The sequence below is a fragment of the Panthera pardus genome, unplaced genomic scaffold, assembly GCF_024362965.1.
Source record: "Panthera pardus isolate Hobbes unplaced genomic scaffold, ASM2436296v1 HiC_scaffold_16, whole genome shotgun sequence".
Taxonomy (NCBI): Eukaryota; Metazoa; Chordata; class Mammalia; order Carnivora; family Felidae; genus Panthera; species Panthera pardus.
Genome location: NW_026526721.1, coordinates 28,630,057 through 28,656,672, shown reverse-complemented (window position 1 = coordinate 28,656,672; position 26,616 = coordinate 28,630,057). Strand labels below are relative to the sequence as shown.

Sequence of the window (26,616 nt, the reverse complement as noted above, 5' to 3'; positions counted from 1 at the left end):
TGGAGTTGTTGAATCACGTTCAATGATAAACATGTATTCTTAGTTTTCTCAATATATATCCTCCTTTTTATCATTTTATTAGTTGTTATACCTTTCATTAATCACTTATTACAGTTGACCTTTCGTTTGTGAGATAGTATAACAGAATGGCAAACTTGAAGTCAGACAAGAAACTGACTTCTGTCTTTGTCATTTATTAACTGTGTAATTTAGAAGTAATTTTCCTCAATGAAATGTCTTTCTTCAATGGTAAAATAGTAATGTTAATAGTTCCTACACTATAGGTAGGTAAAGTGTTTAGTGTTGTGCTTATATGATGATGTATTCAATTAAATGTAGATATTCTTAGAACTATTACTATTATTATTATTTACACTTAATTTTATGGGAAGCTTTTCTCGTGCTACATCTAAAGTGTTCATGATTTGCAAACGTGTATGTAATGGTCACCTATGAGACATTTAAATGCATATGGTGGAAATGTGAGTACAACTGAACAACTGTATGCTCTCCTTGACAAACTTACAACTAAGCCATTTAATTATGCAATTAAATTAAAGCAATTACAACTTACATAAAATTTAACATATACATTGTTTTATTGTGGAAATGCTCAGAAAATTTGGGAATATCTGTATTACTTTACATTGTAACTCTCTTCATAAGTTCATGTTCTGCTTTTCCTAATATGTTAGGTTTCTTAGATAGCTGTTGACTTCTAACACCGAGCATGGTATTAGGTACTAAATTGTTTGTTCATTTATCATAAAAATATTGGCAGGACTGTGATTTTCAAATACACTTATTTTTCTTACTGTACTTTGCAAAAGTGATATTGGCTTCATAATTTTTCATAATGTGTTTGCCTAACAATTGTAACAAAAATACTAACCTCAGTTGAATCATCTGGTTTTGAAATGGAATGATTCCGAAAACGATCGAAATTCCCAAAACTGCTGCTGCGCTATAAAATAGGAAAGAGAAAGGAAAGGGCATTTAGGATTTGTGACTTTCGCTGATAAAATTGCTAAATATATTAGATTATGGTTCAATAAGTGTCAGTATAGTGCAATGATCGGATTAAAAAAAACTTTCTCTCTGGAATATCTAAAGGCACTGAAGGTATAACTATTATTAACATTATAATATTTACGGTTGATTAAATGCCTTCATATGTTTTATGCTATAGTGTTAAGCACCTTGGAGAAAATCTATTACATTATTTTCAATTGATAGTGTTACTTCTGCTCTTGGGAATGGCAGCTGAAGAATCTAAGAATTCTAAGCTGAGCCTTCTTGAAGTGAGTCAACCACAAACTTATTTCCATGAGGGAATGGCAAGAATTGAGAACTAACCGACTAATAAATATATAACAACTAAACAAACACAGACATCTAAGTAGATCCATCAATATGCCTCATAAAGATCATATTTGTCAAAAAGCCAAAACTGAACACAAATACATTTATCACTGATAACTTGATAATTTGAGACTCTCCACTTGGTGTCAGAAAGAGAAGGCATACACAGAGACCTGTTCATAAATTGAGAGCAGCGTTTAGGCGTACACAGTCTAAGGCTGGGAGTAAAACAGACTTTGTCCACATTTAACATGGAATAAAATGAGGCCTCTGGGGAAATTTCATTCACTGGTTTTGACAAAAAGCTCAACATGTTAATGGAAGACTTGTTCCCTTGGATACTTTTTGTCTACAAAACTAAATTTTTATTCTCATGTATGTAACTCATTCTAGGCAGGTAATTATAAATAATCCCTGATATGTTACAAAGTAAATTATTATCCTAAATACATGTTCAACAATCTTTAGGGTCATTGAGTCAAAACACTGATGTGTCTTTACTGCCTGTTTACTTTTATCCATTGTTTGGAATGGTGGCTATCTGATATTATGCCCTTTATGTATCCATAAATCCTCAGAATATGTTCTATACAGAGAACTTAACTTCATTCCAATCTTATGATATTTTCAAAACAAGCTGGTGGTATTGCAAAACAACCTGGTGATTTGAAAAGTTAACAATGGGTGTCTGTAATTGATAAAACCTTGTATTGTCTTTTCAGAAGTCACAGCCCAGATTAGTTCAAGTCAGTTTCAAAGGCTCTTCCTTCGTCCACGCACTCTTAGACTTATGTTTCCCCACCAGCTATCTTTGAAACTCCCTGTTTCCCTTTTAAATGAGCTGAAAATAAAAAGATCCTGACGTGTGACAAGGGGTTAGCTTGATAGACAGTGTGATACATAATACCGCTCGGAGGATGCTGGCTGTGTTAGACACAATTAACGCCTTTTGCTGACTCGCCACCCCTGCTGAACCAGCCCTTCGGCTTGTGGAGAGAAGAGAGAAAGACAAGGGCTGAGACTGAGAACCACACTGGAAAATACGAAGTCTTCTCATGCAGGGCTGACTAACCTAGAATGACTTCCCGAGCATTAATCACTTCAACCTGCCTAGTAGGCATTTCCATGAGGCTATCACCGCCCAGAGATCACGAAAGGGAGTTGAATGTATTGTTGTCCTGCTTATAAACAATCTGAACACAGGGAAATCTGTTACTCTTATATACTTGAAACATTCTGATGGCCTATTGGAGCCTATGCCTGGGGCAATTTTGTAGCCTGCATCCAGCCTGTGTCCTGCCTATTAAATATTAATGAGGGTTACAGCATGATTTCCACCACTGGATAATGGGTCCTGTTGCCCAGGAGGGCACAGAATAGGCTCACTTCAGCATTTCTCAACACTATCTTCTGCCATTAAGTAATCAATAGTCACCACCTTTTAAAATTAATTCTCCCCTCATTATATCAATAAAGAGAAGCAGATTTAGAAGTAGTGGCTTAAGAAGTCTCTAGACTATTACTTTGGGTTTTGTCAGTCATCTCATTGTGAATCACTCGACAGCTTTAAGCCAGAGGAGTATAATATCAATCCATGATAAGACACCGTTAAGAAGCGAATCAAAGCATTTAAAATGCTGTTTTAAAAATTTCATTATTCTCTAGTCTAAAAGTTAGTGACTTTCTGAGGTGGTTTCATAATGTATAGGTTACGGCTTATGATGAAAGGGCTAATGCCTACTATGAGGTATGCACAACGAACAAATTTATTAATTTATATAAATAATATATAATATAATAATATATTTATTTATAATTATTTATATATTTATAAAATATAAAATAACAATAAATAATTATATATTTATAATTTAATTTTGCATTATAATCATAATGGATTAGCTTTAGCAAATATTATCTTGTGACAGAAGCTCCCATCAAGACAGAGCCGTTATATAAACGAATAGCTATCAATGGGAACAGTAACTTAAATAAAACTGCAATTCATGTTTCAGATAAGTCTTTGTTTCTGTTGACATTAGATAATATTTAGTTTTAATTCCACTCTTTCTCTATTTATGCAATTTTTCCTTCTGCAATTAGATATGCATTTGTAAAATGGCACAACATTTATGGAGGGTAATTTGGCAAAACTAACAAAATGACATATATATTTGCCCTTTGACCCAGGAATTCCATATACCAGAGTATACCAGAGATACTCTTAGCTATAAACTGATTTACACATCCACATTCATTGTAAAATTTCTATATTATAAAAAAGCTGTAAACCCTAATCTTCGTCAAGATAGGTTGAATGATTTATGGTAAATCCAAACAATAAAACAATACAACTGTAGAAAGTTAAAATGTATCTCTTTATACTACTATGGAATGATCTCCAGGATATAGTGTAAGTGAAAAAAGCCAAATGTATGTAGAGAAAAATGTACATAGCAGGCTGCCACTTATCTAAGGATTTAAATATATGCTTAAGTTTTAATACAGGCAAATACATATTTTCTTTCTTAGAGAAATGGGGCAAAATGAATATACCTTGTTTTGTAGATTTGACTTTAAAACTATGTAACTTTTACATATTTTTAGCAGAAGTAAATAAAATAAAATAAAAACAATCCTGAGGTAAGGGGGCACCTGGGTGACTCAGTCAGTTAAGTGTCAGACTCTTGATTTTAGGTCAGGTCGTGATCTCATAGTTCCTATGAGTTCAAGCCCCTCATCATGCTCTGCATTGGCGGTATGGAGCCTGCTTGGGATTCTGTCTCCCTCTCTCTCTCTGCCCCTCCCCTACTTGTGTTCTCTCTCTCTCTCTCTCTCTCTCTCTTTATCTCTCTCTTTCAAAAATAAGTGAATAAACATAAAAGCAAAAACAAAAACAAAATATTGCCTGGGTGACTCAGTCCTTTGACCATCTGACTCGATTTTGGCTCAGGTCATGATGTCACGAATGGGCTCCCCGCTAACAATGTGGAAACTGCTTAGGATTCTCTCTCTCCTTCTCTCTCTGCCCTTCTGCTCACGCTCATGCTCCCTCTCTCTCTCTCTCTCTCTCTCTCTCTCTCTCACAAAATAAGTAAACTTTAAAAAGATAAATAAAAAAGAAAAGCAATCCTTAAAAATTTCAAATAAAAATGAAACAAATGAACCTAATTGTATGTTGAATTGGTGGCTTAGAGAGAAGAATTCTTTTAAGTGATTTTTAAGAACAGTAATTTGACTGTCCAAAGAAAAGAAAACAATGACAAATTAAATGTTAACCCATTTTCAGTAATCATATTGTTATTAATACTATCAGTATATATAAATACATATGTTGAGGGACAATGAAAATAAGTAATGATGTTAATGACATTTGCAATTAAGATTCTCAGTCAAAATTCTCATAGTGGTCATAGCATAAAACAATAAGCTTTCAAAGCCTACTATGGCTAAGTCAAAACAACACAGGGGCCATTCTGAAAATATTCTCACTGCGATAGATTGCATCCAAAGATGGGATAATTTTCGTATCAATGGGAATAATAAGTGAATATTGAAATATATCAAAGTTCATGAGTTCATAATGATACCAAAAGAAAAAAAAAAACAGTGGCCACATTTGGAAACATTACAGTTATATTATGAAAACTGGCAAATAAAGGGAAATACTTAAATATTTAATCTGCTTTTCATGTGTGAAATATATTTCAGAGTAAATAGTTTATGAAAAAAAATTTATCTTTGTGTGTGTGTATTCTAGCTAATCAATTAAGAATGGTGAAATTATGGAATTACTGAAACCCCTGAGGAAATAATGGATCCCAGCGATAATACTCAATAGCTCCTAGAATTTCAAAAAGAAAGAACCAGAGTATGTGTTTCATAATAGTAGCACCTAATCCCACTAGTGAAGAACCTAGTAAATAAATTAACAAAAGCAATCACACCAAACTTCTGTATGTAACTACCAGATTACATAAAATACAGAGACAAGGGAGCATCTTAAATGACATCAAAAAGATGCAGTGAATCAGAAAAATCTAGACAATGAGAAAATCTACAGGACAAATAGCCTGGTTTCTTCAACTAATCGATAGAAAGAAGGAACACATAGATTAATAACCTCTAAGAATTGTATGATCAAATATAGCCCATGGATCTTGTTTAGATATAGATTAAATAAACCACTATAACAAAAACAGCCAGGAAAAAACTGAGGACATTTTTTAAATAACTAGCTATTTGATGATATTGAGAAAATACTGTTAATTTTAGTTGTAATTCAAGGTAACCTAGTGAGAATATGAAATTTATGAGAATATGAGAATAAAGTGTATGAGAATAAAGAAAAAATATGACTGGTCATTATTTAATGATTAACCAGGTGATAGATACATGAGGTAGATTGTAGTAACCTCTTTTTACATATTCTTGAAGCTTTCCCTAGGAAAATGTTAGGCTAAAAGAAAAAGAGAGAGAGAGATGCACCTATAAAATATCTAAAAAATAATTTACAAAGAGTTAATCACGTGTGGGGGCAGAAAGGTTCATGGGAAACTGTACTTCCCTCTCAATTTTGCTGAAAATCTAAAATTACTCTACAAAATAGTCTTTTAAAAAAAGTTGATGGTCACATAAGTTTCTAAGGAAACAATTTGTAAAAATATCATCAATATTTCTTAGCTCATAGTTGTTTGGAAGTATAGACATATTTAAGGAGAAAATAAAGTTCTGCTTTCCAAGTTTATTTTAGAACAACCAACTTTCTGACATTGATGCACGTTATTAGATTGACTTTTGAATACTATCTGCAATTACATGAAGCAGATTACTTTCTTCCACTTAGTCTACTTGGTTTCCACCTAAAAGGGCTGAGCAAGTGTCATTTGGTGTGTTTGAACGTGTGTGTGTGTACCTACACATGCAATGAATAATATAAAAGAACTTAAGAGGATTCATTTTTTTTTTAGTCAAAATTTTTCTCTAGTTTTGTTTAACAATTCTAATCATTACAGAATGTCATTACATGATATACAGATGACAGGGTTCTTGGAAATGATCTAATCCTTCTCAGTGAGGAAACTTATGGGAACAAGAACTTGCAAAAATAAGTTCCTTCTTTTTCAATTCTTCACACTGATGTGCTCTCAACTATGACATTCCATTCTAAAGTTTTGATATTGTCTTCCATTTTCAAAGGAACTTGCTATCTAAACAGGGTGGAAATTTGGAAAGTTAGCTTGATAGAGCAAATGGAACTAAATAGAATTCTTAGAACAATGGCGAGCCTAAATTTATCAACATGAAGGACAACTGGCGGCGGCGGGGGGGGGGGGGGTCTCTTTTTGGAAATGTGAATCAACTTTTTGGCCAAGGCCAAGAGAACTTGACCCTTATTTTCATTTCTTAACCAGCCATCAACTTTCGGGGTATTTAAGTAAAATCTTATCTCCAGCCGTTTGGGTAAGGAACGGGTGGAAAAGTTTCACAGTCTATTTCAAAGAAAAAATTTGCATATCTGACTCAGACATCCGCAGTATTTTGAAATGTACTGGCAAATTAAAAATTACACACACTCTGCCAATGCGTTCTCACATCTTCTAAATACTGCACATAAAGCAATGGTTAGTAATATGCTCTTGAAGATCAGAATTGTTTCAGCATGCACTTGTGTGAATATTTTCCAATAATACTATGCTAAATCTCAATAAGCTTTCAGCCTTTATCCAAAGGCATTCGAGGATTTGATTGTCCTAACTTAATGAAGGTGCTGAGATCTTTTGAGGAGTGCGAAACAAATTTAACTCAGAATAACCTGTTAGGATTGCTTCAGTGTTAAATAATTACACTATCATGTGGTGCCAATGGAAGATGGTTGTGTGGAGTGTCAGGGGGCTGCAAACTAAAAGACTGCCTGAGCTGTGAAACATAACCTTCAACACTAACATTTTAACCTTGAGTAAAGGCCACCCAATGTTCAAACATATATCAATGCTCTAAATATTATTAATGTAGATCTGGGCTCTTGGAACAAAAGTTAGTTTACTTGATCTTTCTGGTTCAGTGTCTTTTCTGTCAACTGCAAAATATCTAAAGGAAATGCAGATTCTGACTCCACTTTAGTGTTTTAAAGTTGTGTCAAAATTTCCATGTGAAGCTTTACTTTCAAAAGTCGATGTGCACTAGAGATGTTTTCTGCAAATTGAAACTGCCTTAAAGAAAATTACCCAAATGAAAGAAACTAGAATTAAAAAAAAATCAATGCAGAATGACCCATTACCTGTAAAATGGTTATTCATATCAGCCTATTTAATGTAAAAAAACAAGTTTTGTGAGTAAAAAAGACTCAGATATTTAAAATTGTCAATTGTACCTCTGCATGATTTATTACTGTATGTTATGATTTACATTACATCCACAGATTGTAAGTCATGCTGCAGTTGTAAGAACTGAATGGAAATTAAGATAGTCTATTTTAGTTGAAAAGAGTTTTTAAAATAAATAACATCGATAGGTCTTAAATATCTTTTTTCAGGTAAAAAGCATAATGTGGCAAAAGTTCAGTCACCTGATATCACCAGTTCTTACAAAATCCTGTGGAATAAAAAGGAGATGAAAAACTTTTTAAAATGTGACCATAATCAGACTACCCTGAACTGATCAGCTTCTTGTTTTCCCTATTGTACAGCTTCTGCTTGGCTCGCTCACTCCTAGACTATTGTTATATATAGTACACTGTCTATTCCTTCATTCTCTCTTTCTCCAACTACTAAACCCATTAACAAATACACTAAACGGTCCCTCTTGATCCTCCTGGAATTGTTTCATTATACCACTGCTTCCTTGAAATCTTCAAGAATTTCTCCAGGGAACCCACATTCATAGCTGTTCTAGGCCGCAGTGGCTTCTCTGCCTGCCTTCGTGCTGGAAGGCAGATGTACCAACCAAGGGCTCTTTCTGCTTGTATCCAGTTGCCCCTGAGGATCTGCTTTGATTTTGCCTTCTGAGCCATCTCCCTGCGCTCTTGGAAACCTATATTTGCTCACTTTGGGAACTTTGGCCATATAATGGCCAATATACCACACACGCAGTCTTTCAGCCTCCACATCTGGTCAATTCTTTCTTGAAATCTCTGTTTTAGGCATTTATTTTCATTACTGCTGGTCAAATATGTGCTGATAGCCTCATTCCTGAGCCAACCCACTAACATTCAGCTTCTTAGTCCCCAAACTCTCGCTTTTCCAATCCTCTAACACCACACCATTGAACTAATTTTCCAAAAATACCAGTTCTTATCATTTGGTTCCTCTCAAAGTGTAAAGCTTACTCCATATTGTTATGATGGTTACTGAGAATTTGCTCCATGCTGAGAGATTTATCGACAGTTATCTCATTAAATAAACACAATCACCCTCTGAGCTCAGTATAGATGTCTCCAGTTTACAGGTGAGGAAAAGTGAGTCTCATAGAGTTTAAGTAGCTCTTCCTTAGGCGATAAAATAAAGCTCAAACTCAGCATGATGCACATCCATGGTTCCCCATGGTATCAGGTAATGGTAGTCAGTCTTATTCGGCAGAACTTCGGACAGTTCTTGCTGGTCACTGTGGACACGTTCACTTTTGCTTCTAAGCTGTTGCTTATGCTGGTTTTTGTTTGGTGTTTTTCCAAGGAATGTTCTTCCTCTTTTCTTTTTCCTCCCACTCTGATCCAGTCCATTCTTCAAGGGCAGGACCCAGGCCCATCTTGCCTATGAGATCACATGCCAGTGCCTCCTCAGTTTAGCACGCAGTGGTTGTTCCTGCTCTGCTATGGCTCTTAAGTGCTATATAATACCTCTGCAGAAAAGTCCTACTGCCGAGAGGTGTGGGAAAGCCACAGCAGATAACATCCTACATTCCTCTTCAGGGTAAATGCCTCAAAACCATATATTTCATGGTTAACACAAAAGCAAATTATAAGCTGGTCATGTCATAGTCACAGAAGATGATTTGCTGATGTTTAATTAAAGACTGTAATTCAACATAAATATATTATGCAGTTCAACACAAATAAATTAAGTGGCTTCTATGGCTAAACTTTATAGTTGGGGTCAGGCTGTCTGCAGGAATAAGAATCTATCCTGGAGGAATTTACACTCTATTGGTGCCATCAACCAAATAACTTCAATCTGTAAGAGTTAAATAGAATCATATTCAAACGAATGGTATACAAATATAGAAGCAGTTCCTTAAAGCAGATTATATTTATTCACAAAATAAATGAACTTAATAATGTATAATAGATGTCAACCTGGAAACTTATATTCATTCACTAACGAATACTAATTGGCACCACTTAGTGCATGAAAGGCATTTTGTATACATATGTCTATACCTATGTTATTTATAGTCAGTCTAAAGAAAGGCAAATTAAAATGAGAAATTTTTAAATTAGCTGAAATCAACACAATTTGAATTTGCCTCAAAAATTATTTACCCTGAGAGATTATGTGGTTGCTGACTGAGGGACTCTTTAAAAATCTCCAAATCCAAAGATGGTGATTGCTAAAATGATGACAAAGAAACAAAAAGGTGATGGGCCACACACTATATATTGAATGGAGTAGTGGATAACAAAAATGTGTCTAATATAATTATTTCCTGAACTCTTCAAGGGTTGTTTCTAGTGAACATAGTAATTTTGGTCATTATAAGTGTGTATTCGGTACAAGAATATTTCACTGGGATTTTTCCGTTGTCTGGAAGGACTTTCTCTCAAAACCAAAATTGGCAATAAGTTTTCAATTCTTGCACCAGCACAGATAGTTTGTTTAAAGCTTCACAAAAAGCTGTGTTGAGATGAGTGAGAGGAGTTCTGAAGCCATGTTCAGGCTTAGAGTTAAAGAGATAAGGATTAACTGTGTCAACAATGGTTACAGAAGATACTATGTGTTTTAGGGAAGACAGTGGGGAGAGGGATAGGAATTATAGGTAATAACAAATTTGATGTATTTACCATCCTTACTCTCAGTAACTTTCCTGAGCATTTCTTATTACTAATTTTGTTTTCTAAGTACCTTGAAAGTGAGAAGGTGGTAACAAAGATAGATGATTTACATTTCCAGTTATAAAAATATGTATTATCTTTCCATAAATTTATAATTTGTTTTCTATTGTATGAATATTAGATTTTTTCTACTTACAACCAACTATTAAATATTTTAACTGTTTGCACATAATTATCAGCCATTTTCATCCTATAAATAAACTCCAAAAACAAATAAATACCTGTGCAAAAAATATATAAATAACTGTATAAATAATCTTCCTGTGTAGGATCTGGTTAACAAGAGAAGATAATAGTGAATATGAATATGATGGTGAAAGAAGGCAACAGTTATTTAGGAGAAGAATAATTCTCAAGTACTAATCATAACAGGCCTTCCTAAATTGACCATAATCTTAAGTATCAAAATTCTGGTTTTCTTAAAAAATACCTGATTCTTCTATTCTACCTTTTTTTTTTAAAGTTTATTTATTTATTTTGAGAGAGAGAGAGAGTAGGGGCTTGCAGAGAGGGAGAGAAAATCCCAAGCAGGCTCCACACTGTCAGTGCAGAGCCCCACACAGAGCTTGAATTCACGAACTGTGAGACCATGACCTGAGCTGAAACCAAGAGTGGGCCATTTAACCGACTCTGCCACCCAGGTGCCCCTTCTATTTTAGCTTTTAATGAAATTATATCATATGCATTTTGCATAGTTTCGTTAATCTAAAAGACAAACTATTAAAAATATAAAAGAAATTATGTCTTCATTTTTATCAAAGGGATTTAAAAAAGAATAAGAGTAACTTACTTAAACTGAGCGTTCTCTTTCTGAATCTTAGACTTATTTTTTTTTTCTTTTCGATAATCAGAGAGAGGAAAAAAGTCTTGAAAGTGCTTCATTAGCATGGTGAAAGAATATACTTTTAAGTCTATTATGATACTTTTTAACAGACTTAACAGTTAAATTTTGATTAAACTTTAGGTTCCTGAACAATTTCCTACCATATTTACCAATCAAATGTTTATACCACTAAATTCAGTTACTCCAGTTTAAAAAATAAAATCATCACGAAGAAGCAAATACTCATTGTTTGGAAATAATGGTTAAATAAAGGAATGCAAATTAAGTCAGGAAAACAGAATCCATTATAAACTTCCCCGTCAAATTTTCTGGAACAAAACCTGTTACTCTCATTCGTCTTCAATGTCCTCTGCATTCACGTGGCCTCTGGGTACATAATAACCTTTCTAAAGGTCTCCTCAAGGGATATTTTAGTCATGCAGTGATCTCCTTGAACACAAGTAATGACAAACAATAAGCTAATTCTCAAAAAGTTTTTTTTTAAGTCATTTTTACTACTTTTAAATGAGTGTGTTTGATGCATGATTTTGGTCCCCCTGATTAATGGTCACCGCCGGCCCAGCTTCTGGAGTTGTAATGTTTCCGTGAGCTTCCCTCCAGCAGAGCTCGACCATTAATCCAATGGCATATGTCAGCTCAGCAGAGCAAGGTCACTCTTCTGCTTCAAGGGGAACCTTTTTAGAAATAATAAAACTGACAGAAAGTTCTTTTTTGCATGCTTTATGCCACCTGAGGTTGAGTGCTGCAGTTAATATCATAAAGCTTATAAACATTCCCATCTCAGGCAGCACCCGCTGCCACTATGGTTAGGAATTTAAACGTTTTTTCCTTAGTAAGAACAGACATGTTTATGTGGGGCAAATATACAGTATGTAATCCCAAACAGGGAAAGAATGGGTGGGAAAAAAACAGTAGTAAGTTCATGCTAGGATATTTGGAAGAGATGTTAGAGTTCTATAACTTCCTTATTATCAATTATATTCTCTTTTCAGCAAATTTGGGTTTGGCTATATAAAGATTTCAGTGTATTGAGGGGTCGATAGTGATGTTGAATGTAATAGTTGTGGTAGAAATGAACTCGGTTTATGATAATACTAAAGCTTACAATATCATGTCTGACAACGGTAGAACATTTACCTTGGAAAGAATTTTCTTTCCAAAATTACAAATTTGCTGTAATTATTTGTTTTATATAGGTAATGGCTGCTTTAAAATTGATAAATAATTATAGTGAGATATTTACAATCTTAAAGTAACTTGAAACACAGATGGCCTGAGAAAAGATGATGCCTATATATAATAACTAGCAATATAAGGAATACATACCCATAAGCAGTATAAAATTTATATATTTAATTATTCATTTTATTACTTTTCCTTATTAAAAAAATCAATGCTGCACAACTGTAACCATATGAAATATTCAGAAAAAAACTTCTAGAAAAAATATCTAGATTAATGCCATGTCACTATATATACTATAAAATAGAATTTACTGCAAGGTAAACCTGCTTTAAATCTTATCTCAGGAATTTAAAGTATTAAATTTAAGGAAAGTATAGAAAGGAAACGTCATTATTTATATTGAGTTGTCTTCACTGTATGTATGTAGAGAAAAAGTGGTAACTCAGGCTCATCCATGCTAGGAAACCAGTTCCTTGGCCAGGTCTCCATGTCTAATGTCAGACCCTCACTTTATCAAGTAGAGAAACTTTATTTTTCAAGCTTTCTGAAATAAACAATCTCTGAGGGACTGACTCATAAGCTAAACTAAAAAGGTAGCAAAAATAGCAATACCAAGTATTGATGAGGTATGAGAAATTCAACTGTCAGGAAAAATGCATATTCTTGTTGACTTAGCAAAGAATGTTCTCCCCTGGAGGAAACACTGTATGAGACACAAGATCACTGCTCACAGTTTGTTTCATCTGTGTAGTAAAAGCCACAGTAACTCGGCGGCATAAAGGGCTAGAGGCACGCACGAAGCTACATGGCCTGAATTGCATCTCTTACCTAAGTGAGCAAGTCTGCTGAGCCAAATGGAACATTTGCTTCGGCTGATGGATGTTGTTCTGCAGACACAGTGGCACATTTCTACTGTCCCACTCCTTTCTAGTCTTCCAGCAAAGCAAGCCCCTTTGCTAATGCTTTTCTTTTCAGACATGTTAAATCACAATGTTTGATTATCGTTTTGTTTCATTACATTCTGATTCCAACAATGGTTACTTCGCTTTATGTGGGTGTTACCCAGATCTTTCTCAATGACCCATTTGTAAACTATGTCCTGGGGTAGAATCCTTCTTTAGGTGACTAATATTATCCATTAGTCATTCCACACTCATTGTACACACATTGAGACATCACAGTTATGTTCTATATGATAAGTGTTCTTGGCCATAGCCCAAGTGTAATAGGAAGCACATGAGTCTGAAAGTCAGACAGACTTAGTCCTCCTCGTTCCCCAACAAAAACTCCAGGGATGCAAATATGCATAATAAACATCCCCTGTTCTTGATGGTGACTATGGTTGGGAGAGCATAGTGGAATAAACTCTTAATAATAGTTAAGAGAAACAATGGAGGTTGGAACAAGCACTGAGAAAACAGAACAGAAGGTGAGGTTATTAATGAAACATGTACTATGTGCTAGAAAATTTACATATGGTAATTAATTAAATCCTCACATCAATCAGATGTGACATGCTTTAATATACACTTCTCCAGATAAGCACACCGAGACTCAAAAGGGGTTTAATAAAATGTGCAATGTCCCCTGGTAAGGAAATATAAAAATAGAACCTCAAAACCTCAAAACCAAGTCTGTATGACTATTTAATGTTTACTTATTTTTGAGAGAAAGAGAAAGACAGAGCATGAACGGGGGAGGGGCAGAGAGAGAGGGAGACACAGAATCCGAAGTAGATTCCAGGCTCTGAGCTGTCAGCACAGAGCCCGACGCAGGGCTAGAACTCACAAACTGGGATATCAGGACCTGAGCCGAAGTTGCACGTTTAACCAACTGAGCTACTCAGGCACCCCTTATGTGACTTTAGTTCATCTTCCCTACTGCTCTGCCAGAATGCCCTCTGACACATTGCCATGGGCTAATTAGAGGCGTTGTTGCGGGCTTAGCTGTCTGGCTAGACAGATGAATTTAGTATGTAGCCAGAAAGTCACTGGCCAAAGGGGTAGAGCAGATGTTTTACTTTTATTAGTTTTCAAATGTTTCTTAATAGGGGCCTAGTGGGATGTTGCAGACGTGAGTTTAGATGGAAAGAAAGAACAAGGAAAAAGACTGAAGAGTGTGTGGGTAAAAGGGAGCCACTGTAGTGAGGTCAGGGGGGCTGGCTGAATGAGGGTACTGGTCAACTGGAAGTGAAGAGGGGTAGAAGGCAATTGGAAAGAAGGAAGCAGCTGAAAATCAAATCTTCACTTTTAATTAGTAGAACTTTATGGGCTATGTTGTGAATGGAACGTGTATTCCAGACCTAATCCCTCGTACCTCAGAATGTGACTGCATTTGGAGATAGGACCTTTAAAAAGGAAATTAAGTAAAAATAAGGCTGTTCTGGTAGGCCACAATCCAATCCTCTGGCATCCTTTTAGGCAGATGAGATTTGGACACATAGAGACACCAGGGATATACATGGACAGAGGAATGAGCAAGTGAAAAGGAGCAAGCGTGGCCATCTGCAAGCCAGTGAGAGAGGCCTGGGGAGCAGATCCTTCCCTCATGACTCTCAGAGTAAGACAAACCTGCAGACACCCCGATCTTGGACTTCCAACCTCCAGAGTTGTGAGACAATACATTTCTGTTTTTGAAGTCACTCAGCCTGTGGTATTTTGTTATGGTCACCCTACCAAACCACTAGAGGCGAGATCAAGACTTCTAAGCTCATCATGCGAAGCAAGAAAGAAGACATAGCCAGCTGTGTTGACAAATGACCCTCTCTATGTATAGAAGAATCACTTCGTCTACCACTAGAGACAGCTTAAAAACCTCTTCTATTCTTATTAATCAATTCTTAATGTAGGACATTTTTGTTCTCTAAGAAGCTAATTATGAATGTCTTGTTTCTAAAAGTTCACCTAAATCCTTAACACTAGAAAGAAAGAGAAATGGATCAGTTCGGTAATGTTAAATTTGGAAACATAGATATGTAGAGTATGGACTTAATTCCATTAGAAAAAACAAAACAAAACCCAATCTTGAGGGATAATGAAGCCATTTGTCTCCAAAGCAAGGCAAGAAAAGATTAAAGAGATGTGTCTCATTCAACTGATTTGTAACAAATCCGGTGCTTTGGTAGTCAAAGTAGTGACTTGTTGCTCTTCCTATAGGATATAATATCCAAATTTCCAAAGAAAGAGAGGCTACATTTTTGTCATTCTCTCAGCCATTTGTCTCCTGAACTTTCTGTATACTGTCTGGACACTGTTTTTCTCCAAGGATAGCCAACCTAGTTGGCCCCTAATTTTTTGCTACTTGCTTGCAACACAATTTGATTATAGATTCAAAGCCCACAAAATGGGAAGGCTAGAATGAATTAGTGTTTTGGAGAAAAGTTTTCAAGACAAAATTATTTAACTCTTTCAATTGAACATGGCGAAATGAACAAATTAGTTCATCTCTTCTGATTGAAGTGCCCTAGAAATGAAAATTAAGGTCAACAGAAAATTGTATTTTGAAGAAAGAGGCAGAAAATTTTGGGAAGTGGCACATCAATTTGGGGATGAATTTCTGGTGGCTATGACAGAGAAATATGGGCATTTCTCCTAGACTTGTGGGCACCAATTAGAAGCAAGAACAGTGTAGGGCGGTGGCAACCCTTCTGTTTATCATCTTTTGGTCACATGTGGTGTGGTTAAGTTTCCTGTGCATATTCCAATGGATGCAATATGTACAAATATATCCCAAATTCAGCATCTCCTCAACATCTACCCTGCCTGCTGCTCCCCTCGTGTGAGCCATCACCATCTCTCGCCTAGTTTCTGTAAAGCCTCCTAACCAGTCTCTTCTCCCTACTATGTCCAAATCTTTCAGTGTATTTGAAACACAAAAGACAGAATAACCCCACTAAAATGTTATCCAGAACGTTTTCTCACAATCTTTCAATACTAGCTCACATCCTTATCATGACCTGGAAGCCCTCTGTGATCCTGCTGTTTGTGAACACTCTTCCCCTTATGCACTCTGTTCCACTGTTTCTCAAAACACTTGGGATGCTCCTGCCTCACGGTCTTTAGACTCTATCTCTCTTCTGCCTGGAATACAACTTCCTCAGTCAAACTCGTGGTCAGCTCCTTCATTTCCTTCAGGTCCTTTTTCAAATTCCCATCCTCACCAAATCTTTCCTGGTGCCTTCCTTGTATCCTTCCTTCCCTTTTCAGCACTCATCATTACCTAGCATGCTATATATTTAACATATTTATCTCGTTTATTGTATGAGGGCAAGGATCTTTGTTTTATTCACCACTATATTCTGTACATATGGTGTATATTGTCTCTAGCAAGCACTCAATAGATATTTGTTGTATTGAAGAATGAATGAATGAACGAATGGGTAAATGGATTAATAAATTACCTAAGTCTTTTGAAAAGGTTAGTAGAAAAAATGTCTCCAGATGGGGTAACTAAAAATTCGTGATGCTCAGGCACATCCTATATTAGGTAATCAAAATATTTGAAAGTGGAGTCCAATCATTAGTATTTCTTAAAGTTCTTCAGTGATTCAAATGTGCAACCTAGGTTGAGAACCATGGATGTGAACATCATTTCTAAACTCTGAAGTGTTCACAGGACTCCTAGGTATCTTGTTACTATATATATTCTGAAGTAATAGGTTTGAGGTAGGCCAGAGAATCAGCACTTCTAACAAACTCCTAGAATGCCAAAGCTGCTAGTCTGTATGAACACACTGAGTAGCAAGCACTTAGATCCATGTTCAACTCAGCCTTGGTGGCCCTGTAAAACCCTCTAACAGGATTTCTACTCCATTTTCACCTGAATTATTTTGTTTTAGTTTGGGATCATAATCTATTTTAACTATTTCTTGGAAAACAAATGTGACATAAATACTAAGTAAATATATAATTGAAGAGCACCTTTTGGGAGATTTGGGGGGATGGAGAGAAATAATAACCAAAAGCAAAAAAATGTATATATATATATATTCACACCCATCATTTTTAAATGGGAAAAGTGAATTTAAAATATTACCTACATTGTATATCACATATCTTATTTGGGATCACGTTGTTTGAAAATCCAAACATTCAACTGAATTCATCTAAATTAAAGTCCAAAATTATACACCAGATGTAGAAGCAAAAAGAAGTAATGGGGGGAAATCCACGGGTTTAGAAGAAGAAACTGTCCCATATAATCTTGAAAAATTTTTTTTTACTAGCAATGTTACCTTGAGTGAAATATTTCATATCTGCAGAACTGTTTTCTTTCCTGTAAATTGGGAGAAGAATGCCATAAGCCCCTTGTGTAAGTGCCTGGCCTCAAGTAAACACCTGTACATGTAAACATTTCTTCCCTTTCTTATACCTGGTTAGATAAGAGTTAAAATGTATTTTAGCAGTCTTGATAGGAAAAGCAGTGAAGAAAGCTCTTTAATGCCACAACTACGTGTCATCCTTGTCTAGGAGCATAAATTCGCACAGCGGGCAGTGCAGTGAAAACAGCTCATAATCAACTCATCACCTCTCATCATTGCTAGGATCAGATGCAAATGGGAAAGAATGCCACTTCAGTCATTGCTAGTGAAAATTAGCTTCTGTGACACTAATGGTGTCTCATTTAGTATGTACTTTAGATTTAAAAATATGGTAAAAAAAAAAAAAAAAGGCTATTTCCAGAACTGCCATTATTCCAGTGTTTCCCTTTAAAATAACTGTGGTATTTGAATCTTCTTTACTTAAAAAATCCTGAGTTAAAATTTATTAACAGATCATTAATCCCAGATGAATAAAGGCCAAGTTATTCTAATTATAGTTGCAAAGTTTCATTTGTCTATTCCTTTCCTGATTTTGAAGTTTCTACCATATTCCCTGACCTGGAACAAAGGTCTATGGTTATGTAATGGTGGGCCTCTCTAGAGAGTCTGGCACAGCATTTGCTATATTGGAGTCCTTAAAATAAAACTTAAAAATAAGTTACAGTTTGCATTTACACACATACACATAAACTTTCTTATGTGCATGCTAGCAGACTTAGTGCCAAGAATAATGAAAGTACACTGCACTAAAGAGTATTTATTCCTGAACTAGGATACATAGAGTAGACTCAAGAGACTCTATTCACTTTACAAATATTTATTAGGGCCTACTACATCAAAGGTGCTATGCTAGGTGCAGGAGGGAGATACGTGGTTATACTTATCACAGTTTTAGGCCGTTATTTTTTTTTTTTGACAATTTGAACATGTGAATATTTAAAAAGTTATTGTGGTTTTACAATTTTAAGCATTGACAGTTGAGTGGACACCTGGAGGGATTTTATTGGTGGAAGTCTTGTACCTAATCAGAGACAGGAACGGGGGATCTCCAACTTCCTTTCCAACTTGCAGAGGCTCTTAAGCATATGTTCTCCCTGGTTTTCATAAAATTTAGCTGGTAATTAAGACAGAAATAGAAGAAATATCTACAATCCCTATGCTCATAATGGCAGCATAATAAGAACAGGAGTACTGGAAATTGACATATCACACACTTTTATTTTTCATCTGAGTACGTGTCCCTGCTCAAGTTAATTAACCGTCTCTATGCCTTCTTATCCGTGCAGCTAAATAAGAGTGATTCTCTCACAGACTTGTTAGAAATATTAAACAAATTAGTGTACAAAACCTGAGAACCACAGCAACTAGTATATAATATACTCACAATAAATATGGAAAACTAAAATAAAACATTTCAGATAGAGAAACAATCACAGAAAGTTATGTTCTAAAAATTAAGCATTTATAGAGTGTAATGAGATCGTATCTTATCTACTCCGAATCCTAGATATGCTCAAAATTTTAAAAAATCACTAGCAGCAGTGGGCAGTAGTGATGAGAAGGCAAAAACAGACTTCAAAAAAGAAAGTACAGTACTTTGCATGTATGTTAAGCAAGGCTATTTTTGAAAGATTAATCTAAATATATAACACTTAAGCACTATTCATCAAATTTCTGTGTTAATTTGAAATTTGCCTATATACACCATATAGAGTTCTGAAACACAAATTAAACTTGTTGGAATCTATTAACATTCCAGTATACATAATGGGTTTCTTTGGTAATAACTCTCCAAAGGTTTTCCAGCTTCCTTCTTGGAGTATCTCTGGTCTCACTCTCTTAGCCTCCACTATGAATCTCTTATAACCACTATGAATACTATTGGTCCTATTTATGAGCTATCTCAAGGAAAGATCTCATACCAAAAATGGAGATACAGGAACAAAAGCTGAAAATGATGACACATTAATGATAAAATTAAAGATGGTAAAACTGAATTTTAATGTGTGCTTTCATTTTTTTTTTGAGTCATGAACATGTCTATTGGTAAGTCTTCTGAATTTAAGAAAATAATAAATTATTACATATATAGATTTATAAAATCTATCGCTACATTTTTATATCCATGAATACTTGGAACTTTCTCACAATTGTAAGATCTGTTTAAAAATACTAATAACAAAGTCCTTCTCCATTGATATCCTTTTCAAATAAACAGTTTCCTAATTTTTTTTTTTAACGTTTATTTATTTTGGAGACAGAGAGAGACAGAACATGAACGGGGGAGGGTCAGAGAGAGAGGGAGACACAGAATCGGAAACAGGCTCCAGGCTCTGAGCTGTCAGCACAGAGCCCCACGCGGGGCTCCAACTCACGGACCGCGAGATCATGACCTGAGCCGAAGTCGGCCACTTAACCGACTGAGCCACCCAGGCGCCCCCAGTTTCCTAATTTTTTATTTGAGGGAACCTTAGTTATAATATGCATTCACCATTTGAATTGTGTACGAGGTCACCTGAACCATAACCCACAGGAGTTAACATGAACTAGATACTGCAATAATAGTTCCCTCATTTTCAATGCTATCGCTCTTTATTTCAACATTCACAATACAAAGCAAGCAAATCTCTCTCAGACATTCTGAGACTATCGCACAAGGAGTATGCCTTTAGGGGTCAGGAGATGCAAGCTATTGTTTGGTATGTACTTAATTAGCTTAGACTGTTATTCCCCATATTTCAGACAGATTTCTTGATGGTTCTGTTCTATTTTTCTAGACACAGATTCTCTGGTCCCTTCCGGTAGATGAAGGAAATTGCACTCTTCATTCTATTAGCCATATGTTTGTAGAGATCATCATGACATCCATTTCTACCATCTCTTAGGGATTCTGTTGGTTTTCCATAAAATACACAACAATTATCCAGTAAAACAAATAAATGTGAATTAAAGAGGAGTTGTTTCTAAGACATAATTACAATAATTGGAAAAATATTACCTCAATATAAAAAGAAAGGCTTTTGTTGACCCAAAATGTATGAAAAACACACTTGTACATATACACTCATATATCTCTTTAGATTTGTATAGAATGAAACCACTCGTCTAAAGATAATGGGACTTCATTCACAACATAAGTTAATATGTTTCCAATGTGACTACTCTCTGTGATATGTTTTATTCCCATATATATATAGAGAGAGTATCAGATATATTTTTGTAAATGAGTAAAGTCAGTAGGATGAACAATACCCACTTATATTTCAATAGTTTCTTCAATTAAGGGAAATGATGATGAGAGACTAAACTATTATTTTGAAAATAGTTCACTAACATAATTATGATAGTAACTCACTACATAATGCAGTCCTTGTGAGATACTTTAACTTCAGATTTTAAATACCTAAAGGAAAAGTACCAATTCATATTAACTTTTATGATCCCCTTAGAACCTACTATTGTCAACTCAATATTAGTTGCATTTAATTGAGTAAATTCTATATACGATCAATCTTAAATATAAAAGTAAGTGATGCTTTTAGAATTTTTTTTCACTCTTTGGGAAACATGCCTTTGGATTTTTATTATATTAGGGGAAAAGATAGACATCATGATATATTATCCAGCTGTATTTTTAACTGAAGATCCCTGACTTATTTTTTAAAGATTGGAAATCATTTATTTATTAGTTTCCTTCAGACAGGTTGTATAGTAACTTGCAAAGACTTATAAAATATTGACCACTGTTCGATGCCTCATCAATCCAGAAGTTCGCAATCAATTCCCAACTCCTTTCTCTCAGAACAAGTGCCAAGCAAATACAGACCAATAGTAGATAATAAGTCAGTCCTTTAAAAAGACATCTGAACTCAGTTATAGCTCATTCACAGATAGATTAAAAATGTTATTTATCTAAGGAACTCAAGAAATGTAAACGTATTGGAGAAAACCTTTGACACCAGTACTTGATGGTTTCTTTCACATGATTAATGAAACTAATTTAGAGTTCTACAATAGAATCTAAACTTTGTTATCTCATGCTGTACTTTTTTGTAAGTGGCAATTATTGTCAAGACAAAGGATAGCATAATGTTCCAAATAGAAACAATTAGGCAAATCTATCAATATATGGAGTTTTGATGCTTCCTAAAATATAACCCAATCCACTCTCTAGTATAATGTTAGTTCAAACAAGAGTGGGAAACATAATCTTTTCAACAAGCTATCATATTTTAATACAAAAAAATGAAAAACATCAAATGCTCAGCCAAATCCTCTCTATTTACAATCTTCTCATAATTAAAAGTAATATGAGAGCTGAACCCATAAGGGATAAATTGCATTCAGTTAAATAGACATTGACAAATTTATAGTCATGAAAAATGTTCAAGAATATTTCATAATATCCACCTTTCAAGCAGAGACCACCAATTGATTTCCATGAAGTTGGCTCTGAGCTCCAACTTCAGTTACAAATGTAAATGATCAAATATACACTATAAGGTAAAATTACAGAAACAATAATTGTCATGTAGTATTTAACCTCTAAGTTTTCAACTCATTGTTTTTCACACCTGCCACGAGGCATTTGACCCTAGGGTTGAATTAATTTATAACTGACAGCTAAGAACAATGTGTTTGTGTGTGTGTGTGTGTATGTGTGTGTATTCTAGTGTATTCTATTAAATGGTTTGGTTTTATTTAACTGTGTATAGTTACCTTACCTTTGGTTTTTGATGTTTCTCCTTCTCTGAAGCATTGGATGGTTTTCTCTTCAACATTTTCAATTCACACTACTCCAAGTGAGTGCACTTCCTGTTGTTACAGAAACAACTGAAGGCTGTCAGCAGTGTGCGTCTATGATGTACAGCAGATAAGTTTGAGCCCAGTGACCTGCCACTTCCTCCTTTTTGGTCAGGATATGACCTCACAACTACATGGGTAAAGGTTTTTGGTTTTTTTTAATGGTAATTCTTTGGTAACTCTTGAATGTTCTGTATTTTCTATAGTCTGAGGTAGATTCCTAAATCTCACACTTCCACATGCCTTTAGGCATAAAACTATATGATAGAGAATATTCTCTCATTTATTTATCTCCCATAAAACTATATGATAGAGAATATTCATGATAGTTTTATACTTCTAAGTAAACTTTGTTATAAGATGAAATAAACTAGACTTTATGAAATACTAATCCTACTTAAAGTGTATATGCATATACTCAAAAGTAGAGCATGGATGAAATTAATATAAATAGGAATATGACTTCAGAATTAATTGATTATGCATATTGTTACTTTTTAAACACATTACTATGTTGTAAAGCCCTGATTAATGTGAAAACCAGTTAAACAGAACCCTGAATTAACCAGATGTCTTTCTGCTACAAACGATAATGCTATATCCTGATAACTGCTATTCCAGGGATGGTCCAATGGATCAATGGTACATTCACATGAAGCATCCAGTGTCTCAATTTAATAGACCTGGAATAGGGCTAACATGGCTTAGAAAGACTTTTCTCGTCAAAATAAATGGTGTAATATTTTTACTATAGTGTCAAAACCAAGATACCCAGAAAGTAAAAGCAAGAAGTTCAAGCTTTCTTGTTGATGAGGGATTTACCAAAGGGAGCCTTGTGGAATGTCTAAAATTCCAGTTCTAGTAAAACAGGCTTGTTAAAATCAACCTGGCTTTCCATTTATAAAACCCCGGGGTTGAAAAGCAATGGTGCCATATTCTTAATTAGCAGCTTCTCTAGGTAACAATCAGCTGACTCTATTTCTCAGTCTTCCCTCATATCTCTGAGCCCCTCCCCCCTGAGGCTCTAAGAATAAGAATACTCTAAGTATTCAATTTATTGAATTTATTCTTATTCTTATTGAATAAGAATACTCTAAGAATTCAATTTATTGAAGAATAAGAATACTCTAAGTATTCAATTTATTGAATTCAATAAGAATACTCTAAGAATAAGAATACTCTAAGTATTCAAATTTCACTAATCATTTAACAAATATTAATTAAACATTGTGTGCTGTTTGACAGTATATCATACCTCTTGATTAGCTTAAAATTATTTATGTCCTATAATAGAATTAAAGAAATACACTTAAGATTATGATTAATATGCTTCTTCCATGAGATATTAAGAGCACAATTCTATCTTTAGGAGTTATTAGACTGGCATTTTCAAAATAACAGTGAGGACTCTGAGGTTGGGTAATTCCCTAGAAGTATGGCTTAGGTGAAGGCAGTGACCTAAGTGTATTTTCATTTCATCTTTTCAGGAATTGAAAGCCATTACAATATATTTCTTAACAGAAACATTTGCCTCACTTTCTTTACCTGTGAATAGAAGTTTAATTCAGTTGTGGAGTTCAATCAACAATATGAGAATGATAATATTTTCACTTACTACAGTAATAGAGTTTTAGTGAGAGTAAAAGCGAATACCAATAAAGAGCATACTTATCATATGACTTAACATTTAAATACTGTTTTATGTCAAGAAACGTTTGTGGACCTTGAAGTATGAGATTTCAAATTATACTTCTACAGTGATAACTAAAGACTAGAGAACACTCACATTCATGATGACATACATGAGCTAGACTATATGCAGTTTTAAAAAGTGTTACACACAAGTAATTTGATAAAAACTCAATTTATGATCTCTAGGCACTTTACCATCATTAACACTATCAGAAATATTTTAAAATGTAAGTAAAACGGGAATATTTTCTTTCAGAATTACAAATGGGAGAAGGAATTTTCTCTTTCTTTTTTTAAAAGTTTATTGATTTATTTTGAGAGTCAGAGAGTGAGCTGGGGAAGGGCAGAGAGAGAGAGAGAGAGAATCTCAAGCAGGCTCCACACTGTCAGCACAGAGCCTGATGTGGGGCTTGAACTCATGAACTGGGAGATCATGACCTAAGCTAAAATCTAGAGTCAGACTCCTAACCAACTGAGTCACCCAGGTGCCCTGAGAAGCAATTTTCTAACCTCTACTACTCAGGAAAACTGTTTTCTGCAGATTAAAAACATCTCAAGTCCTATCATAGTCTGTTAAACAACTTGTTCCTCAAAATATCTCAGGTGGTAAGATAGCAAATTTTTTTTTATCAACTATCTACTATGTTTTGGAATTCTGGGGCCACCAAGACATTTAATTAGTGACCAGAATGACCCAGAAAATTCAAAAGTCAAAGGTGAAATAAGAATGGGGTAAAGAGTAAGTCTTGAGCACATCTAACTCCCTATCATGATTAAACCACTAAGCCACATGTTGCTTAAGACTTGTTCTGAAGCAGGGAAATTGCAAAACAGCAGTCTGGGTGCTTTGTTTTTACAAATTACCTTAATGGTCTTAGAAGCCAGGCAGGGCGAAGCAAGGTTGGGACTTTGTGACATACATATGACTATTTCTGCATCATAGGTTGTGTCAAAATTTTAGAGAAACTGCAATCAAATAACGGTTATTGGGATGTAGATGTTATGAGAAAACAGAGTGCGACTATAAAGAGTTGTTTCAGTAGTTCAACAAATATTTATTGGTGGATTGCTACAACATGAATTATCAAATTCAAATCAGAAAAGAATAGGTAAAAGAAAATGTGGTCTGATGCCTTTCATTCTGATATCTTGATTGCCTGATGGCCTCTGTCTCTTTGTTCCCTGTCATCAGGTTGAAGACTGAAATTTGTAATGTTTGGATTAATCCTAGTCTATACTTTAAAGACACATATATTTTTTTCAATGGAAGGAGGGTTTTCAAATCTTTTAAAATGGAACAATAATCCCCACACCCCCTTAATGTGTACACCTCCAACATGTGGACTCAGTCACAGTAAATCTAAAGCTTCCATGTGTTACTGGGGCAACCATGACCGAAAGCGATTTAAGTAACTATAACCTAAAATACTCCTGACTATACTTCAAATGTATTGTTGGAGGGGGACAACAGAGAAACATCTAAGAACTTGAAAAATAAGAGAAGTGAGATTGTTATCATGAAGTAAAACTCTGAAGTTCATATTTAATGTAAGATAGAATCCTTATCTTATAGAAAAAGTGGATTGTATTCCATGTAGATCTACAGACTTTAGTCACTTACGATAAAGAAAAGAAGGAGTCAATCATAAAAACACATTAAACGTGATAGTTCTGCTTTTCTTTCTGGCTCCTTGGAGCAGGTTTCTCTTTACAGATGGGGAAGAAAAGTTTATAGGAAGAAGCCCAGTGGGGCTGCTCTGTTCTTGCCTGTTTATGGCTTGCTAGAAGTGGAGATCCTACACTATCATACAAATTCCAACTCTACACAGGATTTCTTGAAGCAAACGCACATATCGATCTGATGATGTTCTTGCAGATCTTTACTCAATAATTTGGTTGGTAGTTTCAAAGTCATATAGCCATATACAACATATTGGGGTTGACTTATTCGTACAATATGATGGATAAAACACCTCCTTGTTTACACTTGGGTGTTTATAGAGAAATCGTGATATGGATATTCCCTCATACCTACAGCGGGGATGAAGGGGAGGGGCGGCTGGGGAGAATGGTGGATTTTCTGTGAATCTTCTACATTTTCTACCTCTCTGAGGTCATTTACCAGGGTCTCTGGAGTCCCTATTTACTAACCCTTTTCTGTAAGGGACCCACCCCCTTCCCTAAGCTCTTGAAATCCCTTCTAATGTCTTTCTAATTGAAAAGTCTTACAGTGGCTTTTCTGCTTTTCCCAGTGACTTGCTTTATGGAATGACGAAGAGTTTTTGAGGAGATACTTGAGAGAAGAGAAAATTCTGATCCTACTAACAGCAGGTGTTAAGAAGCTATAGCGGTTTGTTTTTCTCA

General features: G+C 35.0%; 1 protein-coding gene across 5 annotated transcripts in view; it reads right to left on the bottom strand.

Moving 5' to 3' along the window:
* Positions 1 to 26,616, bottom strand: part of SAMSN1 (SAM domain, SH3 domain and nuclear localization signals 1) — a 138,070-nt gene that overhangs the window by 27,181 nt on the left and 84,273 nt on the right. For 4 of the 5 annotated variants that reach the window (XM_019467751.2, XM_019467750.2, XM_053903184.1 and 1 more), the window contains one exon: positions 893 to 964. In XM_019467751.2, the coding sequence (XP_019323296.1) occupies positions 893 to 964 (72 nt within the window). Of the gene's footprint in view, positions 1 to 892; positions 965 to 22,481; positions 22,622 to 26,616 lie in introns of those variants that run through there. The other variant, XM_019467753.2, reaches the window with a different exon arrangement.